The sequence below is a fragment of the Austrofundulus limnaeus genome, unplaced genomic scaffold (genome assembly GCF_001266775.1).
Source record: "Austrofundulus limnaeus strain Quisiro unplaced genomic scaffold, Austrofundulus_limnaeus-1.0 Scaffold97, whole genome shotgun sequence".
NCBI classification, from domain to species: domain Eukaryota; kingdom Metazoa; phylum Chordata; class Actinopteri; order Cyprinodontiformes; family Rivulidae; genus Austrofundulus; species Austrofundulus limnaeus.
The window spans coordinates 797141-807224 of NW_013952499.1; the positions used below are offsets into that span (position 1 = coordinate 797141).

Here is a 10084-nt window from a genome sequence, read left to right on the forward strand (position 1 = left end):
GATTAGTCGACTAATCGAATAAATAATCTGTGATTAATCGATTAATAAAATAATCGTTTGTGGCAGCCCTAAATGTGATGCTGTAATTCTGAGTGTTTTATGTGCTGCAGAACAGGAACCTGCTGTAAAACAGCAATTATGCTGAGTCATGCTTGATTTTTAATAATCTTTTCCTGTTAAACAAATAAATAAAATCAAAATCAAATCAAATCAATGAAGAAACATGCTGCGAATACTGCCTCTTTTGTTCTGTGCCGCACAAATAACCTGCTCCTGTTTTGTGTTGATGGTTCAGATAAAGAAGAGGGACCCCTCCTTCTCTCCTCAGTTCCTTCTGGATTTTGGTTCAGGATTGGGAACGGTCGCCTGGTTGGTGTTCAAATTAAGACTCGGCTGTTTTGTCTAAAACACGTCAGAACGATCAGAGCGGATTTGATTTTCCTCCCGCAGGGCAGCACACTCGTACTGGGGCGACTCGTTAAAGGAGTTCATTTGCGTGGACAGCTCTGGGCCGATGAACRTTTTGGCGGAACGACTTCTCAAAGGTGATCGATTAATTTGAAACGCTATCAATAAAAATAAAAATCTTTTCATGAAGAAACTTAAGAAGTTGTTTTTTCTTCGTACAGGTGACAACGAAAATGCTGAACCTCACATCAAACAAGTTTATTTCAGACAGTTTCTTCCTGTCTCTCCTAAGGTAAGACCCCCACTTGTTTCTTTAATTTAACTTTAAATACAGCACGGACGTGTTGCAGAGTTTTCGTGTCGCACGTTCCTCTTCAGGTCAAGTTTGATTTGGTGACGGCGGCGTTCACCCTGTCGGAGCTGCCCAGCGCTCAAGATCGAGAAGAAGCCGTGATGACTCTGTGGAGAAAGACCAACTCCTATCTGGTCAGTTAAATCTGAACTCTGTGGCCTTTTAGAAAAACACATCCTGTTCACCTGTGGCAACAGTTTAAGGTGTTTTTGTTTATTTTATGTTTTAGGTTTTAGTAGAAAATGGAACCAAAGAGGGCCATCAGATGCTTATGGCTGCCAGAAACACTTTACTGACGGTATTCAGCTTTAGCAGTTTAATTATTGCTTAAATTACCTGTGACATGCAWATKCTTCAAATACAAAAAGTCAAAGAAAACATCTTTATGTTTAAGAAAGTTGGAATAATACTCACGATTTTACCCATTTTGCCCCTTAACTGGCATATTTTCTTTAGAACTAGACTCAGCCAAAGTGAAACAGGAAGTGACATCAAAGGGGAACTCTTTAACAAGGAAAACTCTCTGGTCTTTGTTTAATGAAACAAAACTATTTGAACTCTGACTCTCTTTCATAGTGACTCAAAAATAAYTTTAAGAAGCATCAGATTCTTCTCTACAGTCTGTGTTGTTGGCTGTTGTACCATCACTCTGTTCCCCTTTGACATCACTTCCTGTTACTTCACAGGCAAATATCTCAACAACTGTTCATCTCAGCAGCATGAAATTTTTTTTGTAATATTTTATCTGTGTCATCTTTTCAAAAATGCATTCATATGTAATACAAAAATTTGACGTCACAGGCACTTTAACACAGTCTTTAAATAAATTCCTACAGAAACAAGAAAAGGTTGTTCACGACCCCAGACCAGCGTCCGTGTTCGCTCCGGTAGGTTCAACAAAACCACTTTAAAACGAGCCTCCATCAGCAGCCTGACATCCTGCGATTTTTAATTTATTATTATTATTTTTTAGTGTCCTCATGAAGTGACGTGTCCCAAACTGACCCGGCAGCGCGTCACTCCCTGCAACTTCCTGCAGCGCTACCATCCTCTTCCTCTGTCGGGGGTGAGAACCAGCTCCAGCACCGCTGGTCTTTATTCTCAGCTACTTCTGCTCGCGTTATGCTGATTCAGCCGTTCGTGTATGAAAACGTTCAGCACAGACAGGAGATCMGATTTTAAGGGTTTGAAACTTTGACACTAATATTTTAACCAAAAAAATTACATTCAGGTTAAAAAACTCCCATCTTTGTCTACTTACGCTATTTTTAGCTTTTCGCTACATTCAGCTACTTTTTGATAGCAGTTTTCTATTTTTAGCCAGGGTTTTTTTTTTTTTGCAAATTTTAGCGTTCAGCATGCTTATGTGTTACTATTAAGATTTTACATAGCCTTTTGTTACAGTTAGCTTTTAGCTTGACTTTTGGTATTTTTAGCTTCTTGTTAGCTTTTTGCTATTTTTAGCCAGTCTTTTGCCTCTTTTAGCTTTTAAATGGTCTTGTTACATTTAGCTTTTAGCTTGACTTTTGTTACATTTAGTTTCTTGTTAGCCTTTTGATTCTTTTAGCCGGTTTTCATTTTAACCATTTTAGCTAAACTTTTGCTGCTTTTAGTGATTTGCTTTGCTGCTGCGTTTAGCAAGCTGTTTTTGAATTTTAGCTAACCTTTTTCTGGCTTTTGCTACTTTCGCTTTAAACAACCATTTTGTTACATATAGCTTTAAGTTAGCCTTTACCTAGCATTTTGCTAATTTTAGATTGACTTCTTTTAAATTTAGCTTCTTGTCATCATTTTGATGCCAGTCTTTTGCTATTTTTAGCTTTTAACTAGCCTTTTGTCATCTTTATCTAGCTTTTTGCTCTGTGTAATTTTTAGCTAACTTATTGCTGCTTTTCTCTAGCCTTTTGCTAATTTTAAATTTTAACTAACCCATTGCTTTCTTATTATCTAGCTTTGATATTAGCTACAATTTTGCTACTTTTAGCTAGCCTTTTGCTACATTTAGATATTAGCTAGCCTTTTGCTACTTTTCACTTTTAGTGACCAATTTGTTACATTTAGCTTTAACCTAGCCTTTTCCTTTAACAACTCAGTTTCAGCTTCTCCAGTGGTCGTTCAGCTCTCAGCGTTCACACTTTATGGTTTTATTTTGAAGTGGTTTGTTAAACTTTTATCTGATGTTTGTTTTCTTTGAATAACGGATCAGTTTTTAAATGAATTAAACTAAACATTTGTCCCAAAGAGCTCGATTAAATGAAATCCTGATTATTATTATTATTATTTTTTTGAAGCACGGGGACTGTCAGACGGAGAAGTTCAGCTACCTGATTCTGAGCCGAAGCAAGCGGGTGGAGACAGAACCAGAGGGTGTGGACTGGGCTCGGCTGATCGGACCGGTGTTGTGCAGAACGCGACACGTCCATTGCAACATGTGCTGCTCCGACGGCAGCCAGCAGCACCTGGTGGTGACGCCACGAAAACACGGCAGGTAGAAACTTCCTGCAGGAGTCGGAGAGTTTTTACACTTTATAATCCAGAGTTTGTCACTGAACAAAGATAAACTAAAATATTTTTCTTTTTAACCGTTTCCTCAGAGACGTGTATCGCTGCGCTCGGAAAAGCAACTGGGGAGACCGCCTGCCGGTGGTCCAGAAAGTCGAAGAAGACGAAGTCGAAGAAGACGAAGTCAAAGAAGACGAAGTCGAAGAAGACGAAGTCGAAGAAGAATCAGAGTGAAGATTCACCTAAAATCAAACAACTTGTTTCTTTGTATAATTGTTACCTTCAATAAATCTTTGATCTGTTTGTATAACCAAATGGTTTTCCTGATTTTTATTTTTCCTGAATATTTCTTGTAATCTAACTACTTCTGCATTTGTGTTAAACATTCAGGAGATGAATGCCATGAGTTTTTAAGTTTTTATAACTCAATCAACGTTTTTTAACTTTTCAGTTTTATCATAAACAATGAAATTTCTTCAATTCCTTCAAAACTCTCCTGTATTGCTGCAGTAATGTGCAAATTTCCCCACGGTGGGATCAATAAAGTTTTATCTTATCTTAAAACATCCTTCTCTTTGAAATCTGCAACATCCTTTTTTACATTTTGCTACAGTTCTGCTACTTTTAGCTTTCAGCTAATCTTTTCCTACTCAACTTTTAGCTACCTGTTTAACGTTTAGCTTTTCTGCTAGCTCTTTTTAAAACAGTATTTTGCTTCATCTCTCATTTTGCTACTTTTGGCTTTTAGTTGGCCTTTTGTAATTTTCAGCTTGTAGATGGTTTGTTGCTCCTAACTAGCCTTTTGCTGCTTTTAGCTAACCATTTCCTACTCAACATTTAGCTAGCTGTTTTAACTTTTAGCTTTTTTTTAGCTCTTTAATAGCTTAGTTGCTACTTCAGCTGTCCTATTGGTACTTAAGGCTTTTAGCTAGGCTATTGCTGCTCTTGGCTTGATACTGTTTTCCACAGCTTTTTGATATTTTTAACTTACCTGTTACTATGTAGCTTTTAGCTAACCATTTGAAACGTGTAACTTTTCACTAGACATTTAATACTTTGTTTTTTCCACCAAAAGCTTTTAGCATTTTCCTACTTTTAATTTATTTTCTAGTTTTAACAACTCAGCTTTACTTCCGCTAAAGACCTTTAGCGGTTATGCAGCATTTTTGCAGAAAACATTGTTTTTATTTTACAGATCCTGCAACACACAGGTTTCCTTTAAACGGTCCAACAGTTTATTTTATTTTTAGTTTGTACAAAGTCCTGCTCAGTCAAAAAAATCACTTACAGAAAGGAGGAAAAGAGTTTCATTCACGTATTTATGGAAAATATGAAGGGATTTTTTTTAAATTGCTGCTGATTTCCAGTTTTTTTTTTATAGTTTTATTTCACACTAAAAAAAGAACAGAAAATTTTTAAGTTCAACTTTCTACAATCTGTTTGAGGGCTGAGGTTAAGTCTGTGTACTGGTACTGATATCCAGACTCTAAAGTCTGCTTCGGTATGACTTTCTGGCCTTGAGTGAGGACCATAGCCCTTTCAGAACCCAACAGGGCATTCAGAACGAAGCCGGGAACTGGGAGGACGGTGGGCCGCCTCAGGACCTGACCCAGCTCCTTGGTGAACTCGTAGTTGGTGTTGAGCGCGGGCGCCACTCCGTTGTACACCTGCGGAGACGGACCGGGAGCGTCAGGAGGCGGGTCCAGAGAGCGAGCGATGATTCCTGCCAAGTCCGAGACATGGATCCACGGGAACGGCTGACTCCCGGAGCCCAGCGTCCCACCAAGACCGAGCCAGAAGGGCAGCAGCATCTGCTTCATGGCCCCGCCGTCACGACCCAACACCACCCCTCGTGTTCAGAAACAGGAATAAAGGAGACTAAGATTAAGTGTATAATTTTAACCTCTTTAAGACTTTTTAAACAGTCGTGCAGTTTTGGGTGTACCAGACCGGATGACGACCTGCTTGGTGGTTTCAGACACTTTCTCAGGAAGACGCGCCGCAGCCTCCCACTCTTTGACGAGTCGCGAGAGGAGGTCGTACGGCGTCCACTCGCTGTCCTCCGTGTACTCCGCTGTCAGGCTGGGTTTGTAGCAGGCTGAGGATCAGAAAGAAAACAAAAAAATTGACGACCAGATTATGTCCGCCTCACATTTAGTCCTCGCCGATGAGCTCAGAATTACCTACGCCTGACACCAGGACCCAGGAGTGAGGAGGACTGGAGGATGCTGCAATGGCTCGAGACAGAGCTTTTGTTGTGTTAATGCGGCTGGAGAACAAATCTTTTTTATAGCTTTCATTCCACCTTAAACGAGGAACAAAAATCAAGAAAAAAAAAGAATCAAGATTTCAAACAGGCCACCGATACGAACCTTGATTTCACTCACTCACCATCGAAGCGGGTTCATGAGATTCTCTCCAGCCAAGTTGACAACACCGTCACACGGCGGGAGGCCTCGGGACTCTAATTCACCCTGCAGACGCACAAGGACAAGCAAGAAAAACAAAACGGCTTGTAAATATCAGTTAATCTGTAGAGAAGAAACATAAATGTTTAGTTGCAGATTTAGATGYTGCGATGAACCTCAGACCATACCCATGTTATTCTTCCTGGACCAGGTTGGCGAGATATTACCGTGACCTCATGACCTTTGACTCTGAGGAGACCCATCAGCTCCTGGCCAACAAAACCMGACCCCCCACCTGAGTGGAAGATGGATAAAACTTAAAAACATACAGAAGAAGCAACAAAAGAAGAACACCATACCAGGGGGTTACTGTATTTGAGCTTATTTTTATTAATATTAATCAATTTTTTTTATTGTTTAACCTTTGTTGAGAATGATACAAGACTGTAAAGAAATGTTGTTCTTTTKTTTATTTTTACCCCATCAAATGCAAAGTGCGCATGCGTAGTACACATGCTTACAAAACACTGCATAGAGTTAACTTCGCTTGAATTTCGGTAAATATTGCACACTAAATAGTGTTCATGATATGTTTTCAACACTAACGCACAGTTTTAAACGACGAACATCAGATGCACGTTTAATTTTTTTTCTAAATCATTTGATACGCGGTTGTCTTTTAAGCTAGTTGTGTTAGCATTATCGTTTTGACCTTTTTTAAGTTACTTTAATAAACAAGCACAAAGATGTCACGAAAAACAAACATACCTATTAACACTCTCATGGTCACAGTACCATTCAGCGCTGATWTTAAAAATAATCCCTGTAGTGTCACTCCCACTTAAACCGTTTGGACTAAAGGGCGTATGCTCCAGACAAGCCTGCCACCTACCGGTTTAATACTTTTCCGTAAACAAATGTGACTTAAACTAAAAAAAATAAGTAGCTAGCAATAATGTTGTACGTAGTTTGTATTCATTTTTTGTTGAAAATAATAAATTTCTTGCTTGGCACCACTTAATTTCAATAAGAAATGCAGAAAATACATTTATGGTATTGTTAACCGGGAAGTCGCTTGTTTATGACGTAACAAAACAAACCACGTGGTTTGATAAGGTAATAAATTGGCGCTCAGCCGCGGAAGTCGCTCTTTTGGCTGCACATGTTGCGGTAAGGAGGCATAAATGAACTATATTTAATCCTCGTAAAGTGTTAATTATTATTGTTATTATTTTTAGCTGATGTATTTCGGAACAGATGTCTGATGAGGTTGATTTGTTTTAGGTTTTAGAAGATTATTTAAAATCAAATCAACCTCGTGGTTTCGACAGAACTGATGTAATTAATTTTTATTCATTTGGTTAATTTTCCAATTGAACCAAAACACTAAGTCATGATTAATATTTACACAGTAATATTAATTTAGGCACAATTTATCTAAAAGCTAAAATTGTCAAACTACTTTAGGGACTGTTTATTTTTACATGTGTGCTGCTGCAGGAACTTGAGCTTTACAGCTGAAGAACAAACAGATTAAGTTTGTTAAATGGTTTTCAGTCAAACCTTAATGATGAKTTGCATGTGAGTCCGTGTTTCACCTGAAGCTGATGATTATTTTTTCACTGCACTGATGGGTTTGACTTGTTTTATTGTTTTAAGTTGTTTACAGTCGAGGGAATGAATTTTAACAATGTTTTTATTTATTTATTTTTTTAGGATTAAATCTGTGGATGTCTATTAATAAGGTAAGAGCTTGAAAGATTTGTTCAAAAAATGTACATTTATTTATTAGGGTTGGGCATAATCGTATCATGTGCAATTAAATCGTCAGAAAAACATTAATCGATTACTTTTTCGCACTTGACGATTAATACGATTAATGCCACCAGGCAGAGTCTGCTCGCTTCCTGCTCCTCTCTGCTTCAAATATGACAAACATTAAAATAAAGTACTGTAATTTATCTATCAACACAAATTACAATTAGATGTATAGCCTGAAGTCTGTAATTTTGATACAGTTAAGAACAGATTTTTATGATGAGCAAATCGTTCCCACTAAATTAGTCGTGTGACTAGGACATAAGGGTGTCCAGGGACTCCAGGGGATTAATCGTCAAATTAATTGTTATCGGCTAAATACAACAGTTAATTGTGATTAATTTTTTTGCCAATGTTGCCCAACCCTATTATTTATAAGGTGTCAATTTTAGTAGATATTTGATAATTTGCCTGAAACTTAAATTATAGATTTGTTTTCTCTACATCCTTCATGAGTTTAATTTGTATCATGGTTACAATGTCTGACTCTGAAGTTCAATAAAATGTCATGTTTTTTTTTTTTCTCTCATTCACAGGGGGAACTCCTCACCACTGGCTCACCTTCAGTTTTGAACAGACCAATTGTGGGGATGTTAAAATTGTAGAAAAAAATTAAAGTGTGGTGACAGGATATTCAGTGTTTTTGTTTTCCTTCCTTTCRTGCAACTAATACATTAGTTTTAACACTAAATCTTTACATTTAATTTAATTTTTTAATAAGGTGCAGGTGTATGGTTTTTCTTTTCTTTCTACACCTTTTTTATTCAATTAATTTACTTTTGTTTTTGTAATGGACTTTGTTGTTTTTAATGAATGAATGAAACAAAAAATAAGAAAGTGAAGTCAGAAATATAACAATGTAAAAGAAAATTTAAATATATATGAAAAGCTGTCATTGTAGTGAAGCAAGACCTGGCATATAAAAATCCTAAACAAAAATCTCTTTGAAGTGGCCAATTTTTTTTCTGAAACATTTATTTAAAATACCTACGTTCTTTGTCAAATATTACTAAAAGTCCCAAAGGTACAATAAAACTGCTAGAATTAATGTGTGGCAGAAAAAGTTAAATATTTTCCTTTATTTCCCCAGATTAAGATTTAATGCCCTGATGCACGCTGACCACTGAGGTGAATAAAAGTTTGAATTAATGATTGTGACTCCTAACATGAATATTGAAGATGTGAAAAATGAAAACATGGTCACCATAAATAAAAAAAAATGTATAAAATGCAAAATTTATTATTTTTAAATTGGGCACATTAATATACATTGGGGTTGATCAAAAATGTTTTTCAATACAGTGCGAATTAATTGGTCCCAATAGAGTTTTAGTCTTAAAATAAGCCATTGGTAAAAAAAAAAAAATTCTCACAAACATTGTAAATGTCAATAAATTCTTATTTTGTTACAAATAACAGTCAAGCTCTGGGTTATAAATATTCCAATAAAATAGTTCGGTTTTGATTAAACCACAATACAACAGGAAATTCATTCCTGTTTTGTTTCCTTGAGAAAAAACTTGGAAATACAGTATAATCCAAAATATTTGCTTTATGTTTTCCTCTAATTCATAATAGTTCTTCTAAACTAAATTTTCTACTACAYGTCACAACATTTCAGAGTTCATTTGCATCTTTTAAGTTAAAGCAATATTCCTGATGGGTGCAGAAGACTCAGACGTGTTTATGACGCTGTTTTTCTTGAACAGCTGACCCTTTTTGGTTTTGGGTTGGTCCTGCGACGTGCCTTCGAACAGTTTAGCCATGAAGGCYAAGCCGTTGCGCTTGATGTAGGACTTCCCAGCGAAGGTGTAGAGGATGGGGTTGGCACAGCTGCTGATGAAGGCTATAGTCGAGGTCACGGCTCGGCACGACTGATGGATRTGTTCCAGTCTGCAGAAATACAAGTTTAAACCTCATATCAACTTAYAAGAAAATATTACCCCTACTTAGCATAAACTGACAGATTTCTAGTAAGTAAGTTCAGCCACCTGCAAGAAATTAAAGGTACTAATTGCAAAGTACAAAAGACAAAATGCACTTGATGTGCTCTAAGGRAATGACTGAATTTATGTCAAATGTTTAGTTTACTGACCATTTTTCTATAAATACACAGGTTATAATCCAACCTTTGATTCAGCAGAATATTTTGTTCATAGGCCAACTGACTGCCGACCTGCATTTGAGAATTGCATCTGGAAAACTGGAGTAAACTCTTGAAGTACCGTTTGGTCGTGWTGTAGTACTTGAGACCAGTCTCAAAACCACTTTTTGATGGTCTTGTCTTGGACTCGACAGCATTTGTTCTCAGACATTGAGGACTCAGAATTTTACTTCAAGACCACAACTGTGGAAATATCACTAAATAGCCAGATTATTGTCCAATTTATTTGTCAGCATCTTTGCTTTCATTGAATTTAAAAGGTATTACTGATTCAAATCCAAACTTGACTCATTGGTCTTTATGAATTTTTGTTACCGGCTGTCACCCACCCMACTTCACTTGCTACAGGAAATAGAACCACGGTTCTCTGGGAGTGATGGAAGATGTCTGCAAAATTTTAAGTAAAACAATTTGGCTACATAAACAATATCG

The 10084-nt window shown here is 37.0% G+C and overlaps 3 protein-coding genes and 1 long non-coding RNA gene across 5 annotated transcripts in view; 2 read left to right on the forward strand and 2 right to left on the reverse strand.

Annotated features, from left to right (window-relative positions):
• mettl17 (methyltransferase like 17) overlaps window positions 1–3577 on the forward strand; it is a 9524-nt gene extending 5947 nt beyond the window's left edge. The window contains exons 6-14 of the mRNA XM_014013017.1: window positions 296–369; window positions 451–545; window positions 630–700; window positions 787–894; window positions 990–1058; window positions 1597–1647; window positions 1734–1826; window positions 3052–3248; window positions 3355–3577. Coding sequence (XP_013868471.1) covers window positions 296–369; window positions 451–545; window positions 630–700; window positions 787–894; window positions 990–1058; window positions 1597–1647; window positions 1734–1826; window positions 3052–3248; window positions 3355–3496 — 900 coding nt within the window. The 3' untranslated portion in view covers window positions 3497–3577. The remainder of the gene's footprint in view (window positions 1–295; window positions 370–450; window positions 546–629; window positions 701–786; window positions 895–989; window positions 1059–1596; window positions 1648–1733; window positions 1827–3051; window positions 3249–3354) is intronic.
• An 897-nt stretch (window positions 3578–4474) lies between these two features.
• sdr39u1 (short chain dehydrogenase/reductase family 39U, member 1) lies at window positions 4475–6544 on the reverse strand. The gene is made up of 6 exons (XM_014013035.1): window positions 6439–6544; window positions 5859–5965; window positions 5654–5736; window positions 5446–5567; window positions 5208–5360; window positions 4475–5111 (listed from the first exon to the last, which is right to left on the reverse strand). Exons 1-6 carry the CDS (start codon window positions 6452–6454, stop codon window positions 4684–4686), a joined length of 909 nt encoding a protein of 302 aa, XP_013868489.1. The 5' UTR covers window positions 6455–6544; the 3' UTR covers window positions 4475–4683.
• Window positions 6545–6732: 188 nt separating this feature from the next.
• Window positions 6733–8121, forward strand: LOC106520788 (uncharacterized). Of its 2 annotated transcripts, XR_001310583.1 has the most exons (3): window positions 6733–6840; window positions 7387–7415; window positions 8025–8121. It is a non-coding gene; the product is annotated as an uncharacterized LOC106520788 (long non-coding RNA). The 2 variants fall into 2 exon arrangements; XR_001310582.1 differs by lacking the exon at window positions 6733–6840 and having other exon boundaries at window positions 6853–7415.
• A 584-nt stretch (window positions 8122–8705) lies between these two features.
• The window catches only part of ltb4r2b (leukotriene B4 receptor 2b), a 6693-nt gene continuing 5314 nt past the window's right edge, over window positions 8706–10084 (reverse strand). Inside the window, exon 5 of the mRNA XM_014013027.1 lies at window positions 8706–9381. Within this exon, the coding sequence (XP_013868481.1) occupies window positions 9126–9381 (256 nt within the window). The 3' untranslated portion in view covers window positions 8706–9125. The remainder of the gene's footprint in view (window positions 9382–10084) is intronic.